General features: G+C 41.4%; 1 protein-coding gene across 8 annotated transcripts in view; it reads left to right on the top strand.

Annotated features, from left to right (window-relative positions):
- The window catches only part of LOC110987947 (high affinity cAMP-specific and IBMX-insensitive 3',5'-cyclic phosphodiesterase 8B-like), a 188,777-nt gene that overhangs the window by 45,260 nt on the left and 122,297 nt on the right, over positions 1 to 21,220 (top strand). For all 8 annotated transcript variants that reach the window (XR_015425144.1, XR_015425142.1, XR_015425143.1 and 5 more), the window contains 4 exons: positions 1,740 to 1,930; positions 4,517 to 4,576; positions 6,102 to 6,248; positions 20,984 to 21,200. Coding sequence is in view for 4 of the 8 variants with exons in the window: in XM_022251116.2 (XP_022106808.2) it covers positions 1,740 to 1,930; positions 4,517 to 4,576; positions 6,102 to 6,248; positions 20,984 to 21,200 (615 nt within the window). In the remaining 4 variants the exon portion in view is untranslated. The remainder of the gene's footprint in view (positions 1 to 1,739; positions 1,931 to 4,516; positions 4,577 to 6,101; positions 6,249 to 20,983; positions 21,201 to 21,220) is intronic.

The following is a 21,220-nucleotide window of genomic DNA, read 5'->3' as shown; positions in this document are numbered from 1 at the left end:
AGGACCCACTTCGTAAAATCTGCAGAGTTTGTGCAAACAGAAATACAGTCACTCTACGTGGATCAAGAAGCAAAATTCCAGAAGTTCGTGAGTACAGAAAAGAGTTGTTTAACACGTTTGAAATGAGTACTTTGGAGGACAGTGCAGACCAGCATCCTTCAAACTTGTGTGACAGGTGCTGCAGAAAACTAAGGCACAGTAAATCTGGAACAAGGTGTTACAATCTACAGGTATGTACCGGTACTCTGAGTAAAACACAGCACACGGTCACTCACAGGCCGGAGGGAGCTTGGGTGTGCACTAATGACCAAATTTGGCCAGTCCATATGTGTTTTATAACACACCTTGAACTAGAAAAATATTCTTTCAGGGTTTTAAATGTTTAAATTGAACTTTCAATAGCACTTCGAAAATTACCCCAAAAGTTGAAGATTTATTTTAGTTTTTATAGATGCAGTCTAATTTTGAGTCACTATATACAACTTGGAAAAGAGATCTTCCAGGATTTGAACAGTTTCAATTCAGGACAACCTCAAGAGGGTGCAATAACCAGTCAAGAATTGTCAAGACTAGATAAGTACATGTACCTGACTGGGCACTAGTCTCTAGATTGATGCCCACCCTCAAGGTCTAGGTGCATGGTGAATCACGCTGATGCCAAATTCATGTAATCACCTTTTGTTTTTATCGGTCGCGAACCACACATGACTATATTTCAGCCAACCAGGATAAAGAACTAGGAAGAGGTGTGTTACATGTATAAGTAGCTGTAATGCAGTCTGTGCAAAGAGCCAAAACATGCCTATGCTGTGTTTGTCAACAGACAGCAGTGTGCATGTGCATTTGTCCGCTTGACAAGGCTTCTAGGTTACATAACAAAACAGAAAAAAACAAAAGAACAAGTAATGTGTTCATGAATGTGTTGTCAAGGCCTAACCTCATATTGAATATATAAAACATCAAGTCATGCATGTCTTGTGCAGTGTTGCAGTCGAAACCATCACAAGACCAAGTGCAAGTAATGGGGCAAGTTTTTGCTGGTTCATTTTAATAGCTTGTAACGTGAATTCAGACTGGATGTCTTGTGTTGGTCTTGTAGCTGGTATTGTGTGGTCTTGTGAAAATCTTAAGTCATGGAAGTGGTCTTGTACTTCTATACCTCAGTGAAGAGAAGAAGGCAAGAGCATCGGGAGGGGGGGTGGTGTGCATACTAAACATGTACACACACAGAGTTGTACTATTGACACGACATACATGTACAATGTATAGGGGTCTAACGATACCACTTTCCTCCTTAGCTTCCCCTCAGGTTTCTGTGGCTTTTGGCTGCTTATTAAAACTTAGACTCTCCTGTTTGGCATCGTTGCAATTCTGAAAACAATTTTCTTCTCGAACCGCTGCTGTGCCGGCACTGTGACAACTGGTCTCCTGGGCTGACCTGAGGGGCCCACCACACATCTGCACCGTGGGTCCGTGCTAGCGCCCCCACTGTCGTCCGCCGCCGATGCTATAATACATGTATATATGTATATATGTACCTACATGTACATTTATGGTACTCATTACATGATATAAATGCAGCCAACTTGTGGCATTTCTTGAAACTCACTGGATATGTTCATGTCAATACATATTAAACATGTAAAGGATTTTAAGCATGTTGGTTGAGTTGAAACCTTCATTAAAGAGAATATTATCCAACCTCCTCCGTTGATTTTCCCTTTGTTCTCAAACTGCAGGTATTACTAGTTTTTTCCAAAGAAGATGCACTGAGTGATAGCTTCTGGTGGGCAGCAGATAAGGGTGGTTATAAATGCAATATTGTACGCAATCCCACTGATGCATTGGAGTGCTTTGTAGAGAAACAACATGATGTCATCATCATTGATCACAGAAATTCCAAAAATTTTGATGCAGTAGCATTGTGCAGGTAAGAGAAAAGTGAGCCATATGCTATGCATGTTTCCTTGATTTGCCACGTATTGCTATGGAAAACAGTCTGCACAGACAGCCTGTCATGACAGAATATGCAAAGCTAAATTCATAGATGGGGATGGGTAGTTCAGTGAATGATCAGTTACAGGTACATGTTGCAGCTTGTACGTTTAAGTTGGGGCCAGGTTTGTGTCTCCATCATGCATGTTTTGCTCATGTACAGTAGTATAATGTGGTGAGGCATTTGATACTGTATTAATGTTCAAGGCACTCGCTGTGTTTTCACTGCATTCATTTTTTAATTTCCCACTCAGTACAAGAACTCAATGCTGAAAAATACTCAACTACATGTAGTCCCTTTCACTCGGCACCACTTATAACATGTACTTTTTGAGAATTCCTTTAGGGTTCACAAGTGACACAACACATATAAAACCTTGATGGAAGAGTTATTTAACATCAAATAAGTCTCTTCATTTTCTCTGTAGGTCAAACGTAGTTACATGTACTTCTATGGTTTTCATTTGTGACTTACCCTTATTTTTGGCTCTTAAGAAAAATTTCAACGACCCACTACATATTCTGGCATTTTCAACCAAGAAAAATCTTTTATTTTTGTGCCACCAACCCTGTCTAGAACATAAAGAAAAAATCATCATCTTAATCCGATCAACCCGGCCTCCCCAAATATAAAAAATACAAGAACCATAGAAGGAACCATGCTCGTCACATCGGGGAAGGGCAAGGGCACCACTTACCCCGTCCCTTACTTACAAAAATCAAATGTAAAGAAGGCAATGAAAACGAACGGGAATGAAATGCATTAATTTGCTGAGAAAACCCACCCCAGCTGTAAACTGTTCTCTTTTCTTTATTCTATATTCAACTTTACCATCTGACTATAACCTTGTGTACAATCTGGGCTGTTGTCGTTTCAGCACATTAAAAACAAAATAACATGTGTTTCATGTTTACTTTGCAACTTTTTCTCCCATTTAGTGGTATGCACAGGAAATGAGGGAAATTTCATTCTGTTTTTCGTTACAATTTACTTTTTGCCCTCAAAATAAACTCCCTCTACTTATTCTATTTATTTCAAATCCACGAAAAAAAAGGCTGCCAGAGAGAGATGTGTGGATTGAAATGTTCGGTAAAAGAAACATTCTCTGAACCAGCAAAAGTTTCTAGTGTTATCCTTAGTCTCAGGGAAAATTTCAAGCACAAATGTGAAGGTAATGCTCGTGTTTTATAGAGCCTAGTAGCTTAAAATGTTTGTAAAAAAAATTAACACCAAATTCAATATCACTGGAAACAGAAACACAACAGGCCATCTATGAGGATGAAAAATTTTAAGATTTAAGATTTAAGATCAGTAAATATGTTTCCCGAATTTCCTAAAGCAGTAAAAAAAATTATCACTTGAATTGCTGTTCAATAAAGAATCATTTTATTTTTGATCAGTTATATCTGTTATCAATCATTACACTTTCAACAGAAATTAAGAAAGAAAAATGACATTTTGGCGCAAACGGACATAAATGTCACTAGCTATCAGATTGCCAGTCGCTGTGGTTTTTCTGGCCACATCTGTATTGCGGACGTCTCAGAAATCACAAAGAAATTTCATCCAATTGGAAAATTTCTTACGTGGCTTATGGAGACAGACGACCAATAAAAATGGCGTTATGTCAATGTAGACACTGCCAAGCATGCCGTTCAAGACTTGTTTCCAGGAGCAAATTCATTGATATGACATGTTAATTTTCGATTGAAAATGCATCCAAATTTTGTGCGAAAGCTTAAAATATCTTAGCGAAGAGGTTGAAAAATCTGTCACACCAGTTTTATTGGAGGGACGGGAAGGCAGACAGGGTTTTTTCATTATGCAAGTGGTTTTAATAGTCCCATGAGAGTCTTTAAAACATGGGTTTTGTGAGCAAAAGGTTTGCCGATTACTGAAGAACTGCGTGTCATTTTTTAACATTTTGTTTAACGGCAAGTCTACTCTTTTAATGCATGTATATCGGCAATACTTATTATACCAAATCTTCCCATTATGGGCAAATCTTCCAGTTCTGGGCATTATCATGTTCGTGACTTGTGAAGGTGTTTCCGTTGGTGAATTCTTTCAAGGTCTGAAGGTCTAGGCATAATGTGTATTTGAACATTAGTTATCGTTTGCAAATTTCAGCTTATGTTTGTGCATCATTCGCAAAGAGGGGCCCGGAGTTTCACAAACAGTACTTTGCCTTTCTCCCTTACGACTGAGTCTTCGTGAATCGGCCTGTACCTTTGCAAAAGAAAGGACTCCCCTGACAACTGTTATTTTTGAAATTGCACCCAATTCATGAAGAGTTCTTTGCAGCAAATCGATGTAAAAAAGGTCCTATATTTCTGAGCGGTAGTGGTACTAGTTTCCTTTAGTTTACATGTATGTGTACGTACATTTCTGGTTTTAATTTAATGTTCCGGTACATTACATTTGCATATGTTTCTGGTTTCAGTAGAGCTGTACTACACTTTAATATATGTCTGATTTCCAAGGCTATGCTAATTTTTATTTTTATTGATCTTTATTCAGGTCAGTCAGAGCAACAAAATTTAGTGACCACATTGTCATTGTAGCTGTAACAAGAAAAAGGTTTGTATTGATAGTTGGCATTGTTTTAGTGTATTATTTTGCTGACTTCTTCAACTGCGTACAAAAATATATAACACACTGATTAAGAATATAAAGATAGCCATCAGGTCTTTAAAAATTGCACGATTAGCTGAAAAGGAATGCCACAGATAAAGTCAACATGCCAAAAGTAAACATCCCATTATGCATCCTTTATTTGGATGAAATTTTTGATGTGATATGACAAATGCAATATTTGCTGAATGAAATTTTGGATATTGCATGAGGTACGGGTACAGTCCAGAATTGCATTTCGTTAAGACAACTGTAAATGTCAGTAAAGATGCTTGCAAAAGCATCATTTGTTTTTCTTTGTCATTAAACTTTTAACTTAGAAAAGCCTAAATTGCTGTTTGTGTCCCGAAATTTCAATGTGTGACTTGAGAAATTTAAAGCTTACATGTACATGTACATATATAGGTCTATGGTAGGCAAGAGTTTTATTTCAAAGCTTTTTAAAAGTCTTGATACTCTGAGTTTTGAAAGGGCACATACATGTACATGTGCCCCCTAAATGAGCTTGCAAAGTACATTTATTGCATGTTTGTAGCTTACAAATTTTAAGAGCCAATATTTATTAAATGGAGATTTTGCAGCCGTTTAATTGTTTTTGCAGTGCTACATTAATTACAATTTTGTTCTTGCCAGTTGCTCACTGTTGTAGGTGAAGTTTGTAAGTATTCACCACTTGATGACAGTAGTAACTGGAACTCTATCAGCATTGGCAAAACTAGCAAATAAAAGATAGAGGAGGGAGATACTGTATGTGATCCTACTAAATATTTGGAATTAATTAGCAGATGGGTTACTCTTTCCATATACTACAAAACCCCAAATTTGACCTCCACTTCAACATGGTGTTGAACCATCAAAATTGGAAAGAGGGGGCTGCGACTTTACTCTCATTTTGTTGTGATGAGTCACATATAGCCATTGTAAAAGCTGTTGTGGTAATTGTCCAGGAAATTTAATGGTACATGTATTATAGTTGTGAAATCGAATGTAAATATATTGCACAGATCTGTGGCACAGTTACGCATGGATCAAGGTTATGCCACATTTCATGAAATCAGCTGCTTCAATACTAATTGTTTAGTCAATAGCTAGCGAAGGACTTTCACACTCTAAATGAGACTGTGAGATCTGTAACACTCTTAATATGGCCGTGAGATGTGGGAGATCAAAATTGATTATTGTAGAGCAAAAGTGATCACAATAATCAGTTAAGTGTACATGTAGTTTAACCAAATACATGTATCCCAAAACTTGATTGGCTGCTTTCTAGTGTACTGCTTGTGAATTATTACTAACAGAGGAGTCATACATGTAGATCTGAATTTGCTTTTCCAATTAAAGGAGTGGTTTAGGAAACAGGACTGGACTGGTTCCCAGAAATTTGATGTATTTAAAAAGATTGTATCATTTTATGGGGGGATTACAGATTCAGAGCAGTTTTACTGGTGTGCAATCTTATTTATATATTTAGTTCTGCAGATAGAGATGAGTCATCTGTCATACCTCTTCTTAATGCTGGGTTTAATCGTCGCATTATTGAAAACTCCAATGCTGCAGCCTGCCTGAATGAGCTTGTACAACTGGAGTGTGTAGATGTACGGTCACAACTTAAACTCAGGTAATGTTCACTTCCATGTAAATACAATATTGGATTTGTGTCTTGTCTGTTTTCCAAATGAAACTATATACATTGTTCATTATTACTGTATCTGTTAGATTTCGGACTTGATGTAGTCATTAATCCAGAATTGGTTTCCCCTGACGCCTTCCTGAATGTAACCCAATCCAACTAGCAAAGTATGTACGTGTAGCCGGCTCAATCCATTGGATTAAAAAACAGCTAAAACAAAAATTTTCAATTCACTTTTCAGATTATTCAAAGCCAATAAAACCGTCTCATCCAAAATATTGGTTGCATTTGTATTTTTAAGCTAAATAATTTAATATGGGAATAAATGTGTGTTTGGCCAGTATCAAATGTGTGTTTAAAACCGGCTCAGGAGAATAGACGTGACTAACTTGTGACAATGTTGCGCCAGTAGGTTGCACTAACTTGTGACAATGTTGCGCCAGTAGGTTGCACTAACTTGTGACAATGTTGCGCCAGTAGGTTGCACTAACTTGTGACAATGTTGCGCCAGTAGGTTGCACTAACTTGTGACAATGTTGCGCCAGTAGGTTGCACTCATTTTTTGCTCTACATTGTTTTTCGTTTTCTATCATCTATTCGCCTGCCACCGCTCCAGAAAGTTTGTCTGGGTCTGCTTTATTGACACAGATTCTACTAGACCAGCCTGGAGGATATCTGATCAAGAATTCTGGTGACAATTAATATTTCACTTTTGGTGAATTCTCAACCCCGTTGACCATCGGCAGCCGTATTCCCCATTGGGGCCTGCACATACTTACGTCCTGTGTCTTTTTACAGATGGCTGGTTCCAGTGTAGCAGTAGCACCTTAATGGTGCTACTACTTATTACATTGTTAACACTGATGACTCCGCTAATCTACAATAGCCATGATCTCAAGACCATTTGTAACCATAAAGCTGGTTTACCACTAGGCATCTACCATACATTGAAAGAACTACATGTAGGTACATGTATCTATGCTGTAAAACCCACACGACGGGGGCCACAGATCATGGACCAAACAACATAAAAGGCTAATTCCTGTCTTAGTACCGTCATGTACAAAGCAAGAGAGTAAACAACACTCGGGACAATATGGTTCCAATCCTATCAGCCTTGTGCATATTTTATCTGACATAACGTTCTCATCTTGCTGTAATTTAATAATTGGCTGTTTGACTGCTATGATTTATGATATAAGCATACAACAGCATTGATATCTGTGCTATTACATAAACCTGGTTGAGTGGTGATCATCGTCATCACCTGAGTGGTGACCATCGTGATCACCATACTCTGGCTGATCTCAAGAACACCCTACTTGATTTTGAGTTTTATCACATCCCTCACATGAACACGGCTGGAGGAGGGGTTCTTGTACGCTTAAAAAAGGGTTCCATGTTCATCGGCATGAAGTAACAGTATATGATGCCATTGAACACATTGACTTGTCCAGTAACTCACCTTCTAATGCAACTCTCCGTCTCACATTTGTATACAGACCCCAGAGATTGCTCAACCAAAAGCTAACAGCTACACTTTTTATGCAAGAATTTTCTACATTGCTGGAACATATTGTTTATGATGCGAATCATATAATGATAGCAGTTGATTTTAACTTTCATTTTGACAATCGATCTGATAGAGAGGCGTCTGCATTTCGTGACCTCCTTGAATCTACAGGTCTGAAACAGCACGTGTCTGGTCCAACGCATTGTGACGGTCATACATTGGATCCTCTTTTAACAAGGTCTTTCGACAGTTTTATCTCCCAACTGACCACAAGTGATGCCATCTGTTCACGCTTGTGTCATCTGTAAGTTAGGCATTGGTCACCCTGTTGCTGCTAATGTGGACGTCCAGACGCACAAACTCTGTGACGTTGACTTAGATACATTCCGTCAGGACATCTTGAATTCTTCTTCCCCAAGAGATTTGCTTAATCAGCATGCACTCCTACAAAAACGTCACATCAGAGCGGGTCCTCGTGCCCTGGTTTAACAATGACATTGAATCAGCCAAGTGTGAGCTGCATTGTCATGAGCAGCGTCGGTCACTATAGCAGTGTCGTCACTATAACCAACTGATGTCCACAATGCTATGCATTTTATAGATGAGCTCACTCCAACCAACATTATCAATTTGAGTTTCCAAAATGGCTGTTTTCCCAATGCATTAAGGTTTGCCAACTTCATACCGCTTATCAAGAAACAGAACCTTGACCCTGACAATCTGAGGAACTACCGACCAATTGCCAATCTGTCTTTCCTCGGGAAAACCATAGAGCGTGCAGTGACTTCACAAATACAGTGTCATCTAGCTACTCACAATCTCACAGTTACAATGCAGTCAGCCTACCGGAAATACCTTAGTGTGGAAACGGCTCTTCTACGTGTTTACAATGAACTGCTGCTTGCTGCTGATAATGGTCAAGTGGCCGTTCTTGTGCTTCCTGATTATTCGGCAGCTTTTGATACGATTGATCACGATATCATGCTACAACTTATACATGTACATCATAGCTTTGGCGTCAACGACACTGCCTTAGAATGGTTCACCTCATATTTCGCAAATCGTCAACAATCTGTACTTATGACTAAGATTTCATCTCCCCCCCCAATGTCAATACCGGAGTGCCACAGGGGTCTGTCCTAGGTCCACTATGCTTCACATTGTACACATCCCCACTGGAAGATCTCATTACATCATATGGCTTCAGCTTGTATGATCTGTGCTGATGATATTCAACTTTACATCACCATGACAGAACAGCAGTGTCTTGACGCCATTCAGAAATTGGAATCATACTTCACACACATACATTTTTGGTCCACAGCTAATAAGCTCAAATTGAAAAGTGACAAAACTGAAGTCATTCACATCACCTCTCAGTTCAGGCAACATACTCCAATTGAAACTATCTGCATCTCCGTCTCCTGCACCAGACCCATCACTAGCGCCTGTGACCTTGGAACCATTGTCACGTCAGATGCATTTCAACCACTAGGAATAGAAACACAGTCCCATGGATAATTATTAATGTAATAATGTTATCTTATTAAACTGAAGCCTTGTTAAGCTAACTTTTTTAAAATCATGTATTTGAACAATATAATGCAAATGCTTCTCAGGCACCTTTGGATGGTAAATTTTGTAGGTAGTGTACCTAAGTAAAAGCTACATTGCGTCAAACTTGGAAATAATGGTACGCATACATGTACAGGGTGTCCACATAAAAAAGTATACCAAGATCAAAATTACTGTCATGGCAAAACTACATGTACTTTAAATATGGGAAAGAGAAATAGATCTCTAGAAATGGCAGAATTGTCCTCTTTGGAAGGGAATACAGCTTATCATGTTCTTGACACAGATGAGTGAACAAACTAGACCAATGTTAAGGGTACTGAAATCAGCACCGTGACAAGTTTGCATATTTGATTAACAAGGCTCAACTATGCAAGTGTGTAGAATACAAAATACCTGAACCTTTGCTTTAAGAACACATTCTTAAAAACAAGGAATGTACCTACATGTAAATCAATCTAATCTGCTTTGGCTTTGCTACTTACATATACCTCATAAGTGATGTGATGTGAATGCTCACTTGACATCCTTGTAACATGTCCCTTACTGCTCGTCTGGTCATTACAGTGTCTTGATGGAGATTACTGACTTCTTCCATTATTCTTGCACATTATTTCTGAACAATGGCTGGGGGTGTAGTGGAGGTTTTTGTTCTGCAGGTAACCCCATCAAAAGAAGTTGCATGGTGTCAAATCCGGCAAATGTGGCAGCCATTCAATTTTATTGTAAACAGAAATTACTCTGTTCCCCAAAAGTTCTGCCAGATGTTACCTCGTAGCAACAAGTCTGTAAGGTGGGGTGCCATCCTGCATGAGCCCACGATACCCTCCTGAAAGCTCTATGTCGCCTCGGGAATATTTTTTCCATTGCTGGCACCACCGATTTATTCATCAGATTCCAATAGTCCTGTCCATTGAAATTTCCTTGGAAGAAAACTGGTCCTGATAATGATCCATCACCAAGCAATGCAACCCAGACATTCACCCTCTCCCTGCTCATGTTTCGTTCATGAGATACAGCTGCAGGTTGATTATGATGTTCAGTATATACTTGCTCGTTATGGAAGTTAACTGTTCAATTCATACAAAAACCTGCCTCATCTCCAGTAATAAAGAATTTAAGAAACTGTTCATCCCTGTTACATTCATCCACAAACCACCGTGAAAATCTGACTCTTTCGTTATAATTTGCTGGCAAGAATTGATGCTGAATATGGATGTGATAGGAGTGAAGGTGTTATTCCATTCTTGTGATGTTGTTGAACACTGAACAGTGTTGAAGTGACCATCACAAGACCAGACACAAGACCATGCACAAGACCAGTCACAAGTAACAGGGTGAATAATGACAAAGGAATGCTTTTGTTGTAGTTCAATTGAATAGCTTGTGGCTTTAATTCAGACTGGAGGTCCTGTATTTGTCTTGTCTTGCTTGTGTGGTCTTGTGAAGGTCTTAAGTGGTGCCGACTACAACGCTGATGTTGAATGTGGTATACCAGGACCATTTCTCTTGCTGCTAATCCTTGGTTTCTTTCAACTGCTTCTCTTACCATTTTGATGTTCTCCTGAGACCTTCCAGTTCCTGGATGTCCAGATCGACCTGTATTACTGTTTACTTTTGCCATGTTTGCCTTACTTTTTTACATTTTTCCAGGTTGGTGGTTCCCTGTCCAGGAAGCAAATCCTGAAGACATTTTCAGTCGTAACATATTTTTTCGTTTCGTGATACTTCTGGACAACAGATGCCCTCTACTCAACTGTTAACTGTACAATGTTCGCTGATGAAGTGAATGTTGCCTAAAGCATGCAAAGCTTTTGCTGCGTCCAGCGAGAACATTACACAATGCGGGTAGGATAACCATATATGTGTTGAAAAGGTTACAGCATTTAACCTTCACCCCACATACTGACCTTTGTTATTGAAAACATGCAAATTGTCACAGTTCTAATGTCAGTACCCTTAACATTGGTCTAGTTTGTTCACTCATCTGTGTCAAGAACATGACAAGATGTATTCCATTCCAAAGAGGACAATTTTGCCCTTTCTACAGATATATTTCTTTTTTTCCATATATAAAGGAGTTTTGCCATTACAGTAATTTTTATCTTGGCATACTTTTTATGTGGACACTTGACTGCGCATCCTGTCTGTTTTAAAATGTGTTAACAGTTTTCTGTAAGTTTTTCAGTTTGCTCACTTTATTTTGTCTGTTCGCGAACTTTGACGTCTGTATGTAACAACATTCATTATCTTCAATCAACTTGAATTCTCAATTCCGATTGGTCAATCCATGGCAGCAGACAGTGTGATATAACTGTGTTGCACAGTCCATATCAAAAATGCCACAAAATGCATTGTTCTGACTCGACGCAATGAGCTATTTTTACGGCAACAGCAAAATGCATTCCCAGCAAAATTTACTGTAAATTCAAAGATGGTGCATACCTGTACGTAGGCCTCTATAATGTCTTTTGCGTATCAACTTTACAGCGCTCTACCTACCCAAACAGTCACTACATATGCAAATTTCCCATGCGCGCTTGGCTATTCGTTAAAAAGACTTTATCATCCAAGATGCCCTATGACCTCCCACTATGCATCACGGTCTCGTCGCCATGTTCGTCCTTTTCTCAGCGCTGTATCGCAACGGACGTGTCTTTTAGACGTCTTCAAGTTTTTCAAGTTCCATTTTCACTACACGGTTGTGTGTTGACTTTAATCATCCAGTCATCATTTCTGAATAAACCTTTACCTTGTGGGATATCATTCTTGTTGGTTGGAGTGTAACTTCCTTGTGTTTTCTTGGATGCCCTTTTCTCTTTTTTGTGTGTGCAGTCTGCAGGTTTTTACTGTCAGTGTTACGAGGAACGGTCAACCTTACACTCCCCATAGGTTGGGCCACGTAAGTGTTAGTGGCCCACATAATCCTAGGTGCATGAGAGGGCGGATTGTAAATTTAGCGGTTCTTCCCTTGTAACCGCTCGAGCAGACACTTCCTTATTTAAGCAGCCGTTGTAGATTAAGGCCTTACCGCTTGAGTGGGTGATTCTCGATAAGTGGTAGAACGTGGAAAAGGCCTAGCCGCATGGGTGTTTTATTTGTATATGTGGCTGTGACGAGGATGTAGGCCTTAGCCGCGAGTGGGGGGGTCCCTAACGGGATGTGCCTCCTGCTCGACAGTCGTGCATAGAAGCCGACTGATGCGGCTAGATCAGGCCTGTGTTGTTCGCATTGCTCTGATTTCTTACGGAATGAGGGCAACGCCAAGCCGCGTGAGTGGGTGCTCCCTTTCCTAAAGCGGCTCAGACGAGAACCCCAGCCGCTTTACACCGTCGTGGATTTTACATGTGTCTTATTATCCTGTAATACTGCAATTTTCCAGGGGGCTTTCTTGTACTACGTACATTGGCACACGTATAATCACTTTGACCTACCATGCTTTCTCCACAAATCTTCCACACAGCCTTGCTATGTCCGGTTCACTGTTCGGACGAGAGATCTTGCGATGTGGCTGTGTCAAAACTTCACACACGTGTCTGTGTCTACTTTGAGTTCTCCTCTTGTGGGCGTGTCCAGACTCGCTTGCTGTGACTGTTATGAGGTCGGACAGAGTGGGTCTACCGTCAGCCCCAAACTTTGTTGCGTTGATACCTCGTGTTATCTCTTCTGCGTCTGCCCCGCGTGATGGAAACGAAGAGCTTCACTTGACTGGTATTGCTCTCGATATTCGATGAACAATCTGTATTCCTTCAGATAAAATTGATTTGGATTTGGAAGTGGTACTTCTGTCCGCACTTTTTCTGATTCTGAATGCGAAATACAATCACTGTATTTCCGTCATGTAATATTATTAGCGATTTTAAGTCTTTGCATGGACGCAACTTTTCATCCTTCCCGATTCATGAAGTCTGGCTTTAATCTCCCTTTTATGCTGTTTAAATGCCCGAAGCCCTTTAATACAGCGACGTCATCAGCCACTCTTAAATAGTCTTCCGGCAACATTTCCTTGCCCGAAAATGAGGTCAGTCCTTATCCAGCCCACATAACAGTCATTCTTGGGGTTTCAAAAAAACAAAGTTACCTTTATTTACACCTATCTATAAAACCTGTTTTTTAGTGATGAGTGTAAGCCTGCCCTTTCACAAACCAACCCGTGGTCATGGAGGATTTGGGGAACAAGCACTGCCACAGTTCTTCCCTCGCCTGTTCCACACAATGGCCAAAATTCTGCCCTGCCCTCTCCACAATTTCACAAGCATTGCAGGGAGATACAGACCAAAAGGGAACGTCGACGCTGCTCCGTTCCCAAGATCTGATGCTGATGGCTACTTCTTGGGCACCTTCGATGATTGATCTTGTAGGTACTTTATTTACTTTACTACCTACTACAGTAGTAAGGTTCTAGCAGACACCTCTTCAGTCAGATGAATACCTGTGTCTGCTTGTTCAACCCTCTTGGATTCATGTCTGCCTGGTTGTTAGGACAAACTCATTGAATCCCAATCTCTCCTGACACATACAGTTATTTTGGGACTTCAATTGTCAGATTCCCGTTCCAGTCCTCTCACAGAAATTCAAGTTCTTCTACTTCAATCACGGCAGAGTAACTCTCTAGCCTGGACCCTGTCACCCTGTCAGTGTCCTAGGGGCCCTTACTCTAGTAACCTTATCTCCTACTCCCACCAGCTAACCATTCCCACAATCACACATTTTGGTGACTGGCTTTTGTAGGCAGATGTACAGATGAAGCTGGAGCTTTCCTGAAAATCACTTAGAAGCATACTATAGTCGACTCTCGGTAATACAAGCTCGGATAAGACGAGACTCCGGTTAAGACGAGTATATTTGCCGGTCCCGACTGAATAATGCACATTCCTATGAGGAAAAAATCCATAATACGATCTCGCGTGTTATGAGATTCGATTTAAGACGAGCATTTTTGGGGCCCCAGCTGTGTGCAAATGTATTGTTATCCGTCTAATTAGCACAAGCGTTTTTGAAATCAACTTGTCAATCAGTCAATCCATTGAATTCGGAAAGGTGCTTCCGTACTTGATTGTGTACTGCAGTAAAGCGCTGCGGTTTTCACTCACCAAGTGAAGCCCTCTACTGGCCGATCCACACCACCAATAACTGCGGTTTTCACTCACCAAGTGAAATCCTCTACTGGCCGATCCACACCACCAATAACTGGTTCCCGCCCTTTTTGTGCAACAAGCGCAGCACTGGTGTTGGTTACTACCTAAAATGTTAATGTACTTACGTGCGTGCGTTGTATGACGATCTCATCGCAGCGTGCGGGGACATAAAACGGCATCGCTCCAACCATGCATCCTCCAACTCGACTTGACCGGTTTCTCCGTTCTTGTATTATATTATTGTTCTTTATTTCAAGTTTTTATTCATAAAAAGTACATTTACTTCTTACTTTCATAAACATAAACTGTTTTGAAATTAAACTCCAAACCACACTTATGTGCATACAAAGTACATGTAGGCCTACATGTATGTACAGGAAGTTGTATATGATGTACGCTTTAACGATACGGTCGATTGGTTACACATGCGACAAGCGGGACAGCAGCTTTCGCATAACGCGAGGTCTGGATAATACGAGCTAATTTAGAAAGTCCCATGGCCCTCTTATTAAAGAGAGTCGACTGTAGCAGGTTGTCTTCATCTTCAGCCTTCTGTCATTTTTCCACTCTCCAATCTATTAAGTTCGGCTCTCGTCCTTTGTCGGGGCTTTCATAACACAAGCATATCTGTCACCAGTAAATCTGTGGACGGATTCTCAAATATTGGTTTCTACTGGCACTTCCCAAATTCTATGACTTACTCCCAAGTCTGAACTTTCAGATTTCAGGGACAGGAGAATGTCAGTTATCACATTGTCGCTTCGCCAGATAAATCACTGGGGAGGTACACTCTCCCGATGCCTTGGTCTCTTCAAAATACAGTTGTTCTTATGAACATTGGACTTCGAGATTAACCCGAAGGTATTCCACATCTCGAAGCCAACAACTCATTAAATAAATTCATATGCTTGCTCTCAGAGAAAGATATCACGCAGTAGAATAGACACTTCATCACAATGTGTCGGAGTCCGTTCCTTAGATACCAGGCAACCGACACTGCACATGGCTGTCCCTTCCTTCACATGGAACATCTAGCTGCTGTTGTCCTGCGCCAGACCCGCCTCCAGGTCTTAGTTGCAGACAACCCTTCTCTTTTTCTTCCAACAGGCTAGAGTTGTAGGGCGTGCAAGACCAACATGCCCCTCTCTATTAACCCTACTCTCGGCAATTCTGTCAGAATTTGCCAGGAAAGACACTTCTCTTTATGCCGTTCAGACCTTCCAAACCCTGAAGTTTGACTTTCCTAGATCCCTAATATCCCTAACATCTACATTAGCAGCAAACAGTTCCCCACTACTCAAGGCACGATGAAAAGTGTACATTGTAGTGGTTCAATTCAAACACCAATAAGTGCAGTAACCGATTCTATTCTTCTGTGAGACTCGGGACTGCAGTTTTCAATCATACCTAGCAGCTGTCTGCTGTCACAGTTTACCTAATGTGCTCCACCATCGACCCCCATTCCTTGTACAGCAGATGACTCCAGGTATTTCCTTCCTGGTGTGTCCTTTCTAATGTTGTTTCCTAATTCTGAGTCCATATCTGGCTGGGAATCGTGATGAGCATATTCTTATCTTGATAATGGATGGCCATTTATCCCTTTTACATCTTTTTGTATTCTGTAGCCATCCCACCACCTAGACCGTTGCCACTCTGCATTATGTAGTGACTGTTTGGGTAGATAGAGCGCCGTAGACTTCTCCCCCACAGTAGTGTGGGTCGAGTCTACTAGAGAATACCTACCCAAACAGTCCTCTCCCGCCCGTCCTCCCCACCAGGCTAGGACTTTTTAGTCGCTTTCGAAAAGAAGGAAGAACATGGCAGCGAGACCGCAGTGCATAGTGGGAGATCATAGGGCATCTTGGATGATAAAATCTTTTCTGCGAATAGCCATGCGTGCATTGGAAATTTAAATATGTAGTGACTGTTTGGGTAGGTATTCTCTAGTAGACTCGACCCACACTACTGTGGGGGAGGAGTTTGCTTGAAGATAAATTTGTTATCACACTCGCACTCACGCTCGTTGAACACAGAAAAACGTAGGGCATCTTTGAGACACAGACATGTTATACATCATTCTGTGTTCCACTCGCACTTGTGTGATAACTAATAGTGTATGTATTTCTTTCTGAAACCTGGGTAAAGATATTGACTACTAATCCCTTAGATAAATGAAGGTGAGTATTCAAGTTAGGAAAACTGCCTTATATTTTTGGTTACCTGTTGCAAATGTTCTGTGGATGACAACATATGGTTTAAGACTGTATTTTTGAGGAAATTGTTTTCCTTAAAACTAACAAAGATTGCAAGTAGAGATGCTCTGAATGAAGGTTGAGTAATTATCTGACCTCTTATACTCATGATAACCAAATATTTGACACCACGGTGACAAATACAAGTAAACATTAGTAGTGAGTGAATGATTGTTTATGTTCTTAGAAGTGCATTTGTACTTGTGTGGATTTAAGGCAACAAAACAAAGCCTCATTTGTCGTATGTAATCCATTCCACAGAAAGGAATCTGATGATTCATTTAAATTATGCAGTTAGTTTATATTTATACATTGTGGGTACACTGTATCACTGCAGATACAATCTTTATATACTGGTAGATTGTATAAATGCAGTGTGTCTTTGCCATATACATATAAATTTTCTTTTTCAATTTTGATAAGATGAAAAACTAACTTTGGGTTTTGTTTGTTAGTCCACTGGGCTCAACCTACCCTGAACAGTTTTTCATATGCCAATTTCCCATGCTCCAATTGTTATTCACTGAAAAGACTTGATCAACTAGTGCTTCCTGACCTCCCACTGTGCATTGCGATCATGCCGCCATATCCGTTCTGCTTTTCTCAGCTTCGAAACATAATGGACGTGTCTTTTAGGCTTCTTTGGTTTTTGAGTTTCCATTTTCGCTTGTTGTTTATGTATCCATTTGATTTCCCCTCCTCCTTGTTCTGTTTTGTTATAACCTACCAAGTACCTGAGTGACTGAGCCAGCAGGATCCTATTCTGCAGTCCACCGAGTTAGTCCAGTGCGGTCATCAGGGGATCACACCAGCGATGTCCTCTGACTACCGATGGCTCAGAAAAACTCACACAGTGACGCGGCCCCCAACACCCAGTCACTCCTAGCAGTCTCCGGCCGCCGTAGTTCATTGGCATGAAAGGCTATTTCTCCGATGACAGCAACCGAGCATGCTGGCCCATGCTCCAACAATGCAGACATCAGGGCGAGCTTCTGATGCTCTGCCAGGTCTGCCCCACCTGATGGAGCTGGGCCAGAGTGCAGCGATGCCCCATACCACACCCAGCACTGTGGGCCCTACCAGACTACGATGCCGCTAAGGTTCAATCAAATCCTCACAGCCTATTCCAGGCTCCGAGTTCGAGCTTGGCATCCCACAGATATCTGACCGCAGGCCAACTGAAACTGAACTGGTCCGCGCCCGCCAGGATAATGATTACTCCTCCAGGGATCAGCCCCCTTAAGCTTCATCTGCTACCTCGGCCTCTGGATTGCCAGTACCTAAGAAACACCAAACCAAGTGTTCCTCTTGTTCGTCCACTACCTCTAAAGCCAACAAGAGATGCCACTCTGAGCAACAGGACATTGTGCCAGCCTCTTGGATTACGACCTTTCAGTCTATCTCTGAGGCTTTAACATCAACCGCTACTGCTCCGGATCCACTCCTGTTGAAACCGCTTCCTTCCACCTGCTCCGGTCCTATGGATGATGAAGCAGAACTTGGGACTCTGCATGATGCATACCAGGCTGATGACCCTTCGTCGACACAACCAGTCACTCATGGCAGCACCCACAGCTCAGAATGCAGCATGGATCTGCCACAGTGTGGCCAACTGGCCGTGTCTTCCGACAGTGAGATTGACTCTGTCACTGGCTTTACTCCTTCCGAGGGTCGCCTGCGTCTACTGGAGCGTGACATGGTCCATGCCCTTGGTCTTCCTGCAACTTCACAGCCCCAACCAGACTCCAAACATGGTTTGTTCAAACGCCCCGCTGCCGGAGTAGAATCTTCTGATCTGTTTTTTCTGGAACTTCCATTTGACTGCTCCTGTGTGGAAATGTTCAAGTAACAGATGATAGTCAAGCGATGGCAACCTGTTCCACAATGGGCCTTGGCGTACTTGTACAGGCCTTGACAGAGGACTTTGACTATTTCCTGTTGGTGCTAGAAATACCCAATGTTGCCATAGACAAAATTGTCACTGACTCAGTCAAAGCAACCACCAAGGCTGCCTACCGTGACAAAGATATGGCTCTCCTTGAATCTGCCCTATCTAAGCTGGACAAAGCATCCCGCTTCGGCCTAAGATGCATGGCTTTCCTGCTTCTCAGAGTAACTTTCAAGTGACTCCGGACTTTGCAGCCCTCGCGCTCCACAGTCTGGATGACGACTCAACTTCAGCTAAGTGCATGGATATCACAAAGATGATTTCATTTCGTGAAATGCCAGCCTCCGAAAACCAGCGACCCCAGCCTTACCAGGCTCCTCAGCCCAAGCAACCAGATCACACATAGTCCTCCTGTCCACTACTACCAGTGCCACAACTACGACATTCGCTGGGAACCATGCCGACTATTTCCAACCGTTGAATTCTTGGTAAAGAACCAAACTCTGTGTCCCTTGCTTTGCACACCTGCAACAACTCAGATAAACTTTGGTGCCCGTTCTGCACACTCAAATGGTACTTGGCAAAAACCAAACACCTCAGGGGATCAGTCACCCAGCTGTTCATTACCACTACAAAACCTCACCACCCGGTGACAAGGGATCCCATTGCCCTCTAGACAACTTCGGCCATAATGTTTGCAAACCCAGACTAGCCGGCGCACTCTGATGATGCCACATCACAGCCCACAATGTCAGAGCTGCCTCTACATCTTGGTCTTATTTTCAGGATGTTTCCAGTGCAGATACATGTACATGTATATGCAATGCTGCATGCTGGACGTCCCTCTCTATCTTCACTACTTGGTACCTGAAGGATGTCTTCCAGAGTGATTCTGCACACTTCAAGATGGTCCTCCTGTCAGCTGCACAGAAGTCAATTAGACCTGCTGCAGACCAAACACCCGACAAGTTATCCTGAAGACCTAATCATGGGGAGTGGTAATACATCTGCTCTTGTACAATTTTAATAGTGCTAGTCCACGTGTCATAGCCAACCCACCGCCAGCGACTGGTGCCACTCTGCAATATATAAAACTAGTTTGGGTAGGTTGAGTGCAGTGAACTCCTCCCCCACGTGTGTGGGACGAGTCTACTAGAGAATACCTACCCGAAACAGTCTTCACCCCCCGTCCTCCCCACTTTGGCTCTGACCTTCAGACTGCTTTGAAAAGAAGGACAAACATGGTGATGTGACCGCAAATCATAGTGGGAGGTCAGGGTGCACTACAGTTGATCGAGTCTTTTCACTGACAATAGGTGCATGGGAAATTTGTATATATGCAAACTGTTTGGGATAGGTATTCTCTAGGAGACTCGTCCCACACATGTGGGGGATGATTTCATTGTTGGTATCACCCCCCCTTTATTTATCATGGTAAGAGATCTAAATGCATGTTTGAATAAGACTGGAAAAAATTTGGACTAACTGAGCAGTGCATTTGCTATTAGTTTTGAACCCTACTTATATAATGTATTGATAAGTGTGATACGTTATCCTTTTAATTTGACAGTGGTTATTTTGCACTGCCAGCAAAAGTTCCAAAGCAGTATTCTGCCGGTAGCCTTGTTCTGATTGGTCCATATTTATGACGTCACCATCGTTGATGTATGTGTACTCTCACGTGGTGTGGCCCCTAAAGTGGCCCACTTTCATTTTTCACCTGTATTAGGAGCACCTTTTCTGCCACAATTAAATTCACAATTAGTGAAATTTTATCAAGCTCCAATATTCCCATACATAAATCTAAGTTTCTGTTCCTCTTTCAAAGTTCTGATGAAATTTTATTTTTACCCCATTTTCACATTTGTTCTTCTCGTACAAAATTAACTCTTGAAAATGCACCCAAAATAATGGAATAATTTTCTTTATACAGTACTTCAAGTTGGGTATGTGAGTGAAAAAAATGTTTTTTGTCGAATTTTACAACCTTGAAGAACTTTTTAAATGTCAATGTGAGATTTTCTGAAGTTTGTCAGGAAGTATGAAGTTTTAGGGGGCTCTCCGGTCAAGTTCATAACATGAGAATGCACAGTGAGTTGGGCACCAGTGTCAGTGACTGTATGATCCGGTGTTGGCGTTATTACCATGGGTATTGCTGGCAATACCCATCAAATATTGTTTTGGAACTTCTGCATGTGGCAGCAAAATATCCACTGTCTTTTAATTTATGTACGAGTAATCAATTTTTCTCCCACGTTGGACTTATTTTCAAGAAGGAAGTGAAATAAATTGCAATACCATTTATGTCCATAAAAAGAAACTGACAAATATTAACATGGAAATTCTTTTTATTTTAGGGCAGCCAATGCATTGTTTGAGGCTCTTGATGCATGCACAGACTCGGTTGAAATCACCAGTGAGAATCATGTTGTCCAGTATGTCAACTCTGCATATGAACAACTAACAGGATACTCTGGTGAAGAGATACTTGATCGAGAAGTAGATGACATTCATCGTGACAAAAATAAAGCAGAGCAGATGGACTCCATCTATTCTCAACTGAAAAAGACAAAGGTAAACTGTTGGCACTGCAA

This window comes from Acanthaster planci, linkage group LG05 (assembly GCF_054643075.1).
Source record: "Acanthaster planci isolate LZ-2023a linkage group LG05, COTS_SCS, whole genome shotgun sequence".
NCBI classification, from domain to species: Eukaryota; Metazoa; Echinodermata; class Asteroidea; order Valvatida; family Acanthasteridae; genus Acanthaster; species Acanthaster planci.
The sequence above is the reverse complement of the archived record's forward strand: the minus strand, read 5'-3'. Positions and strand labels throughout refer to the sequence as shown.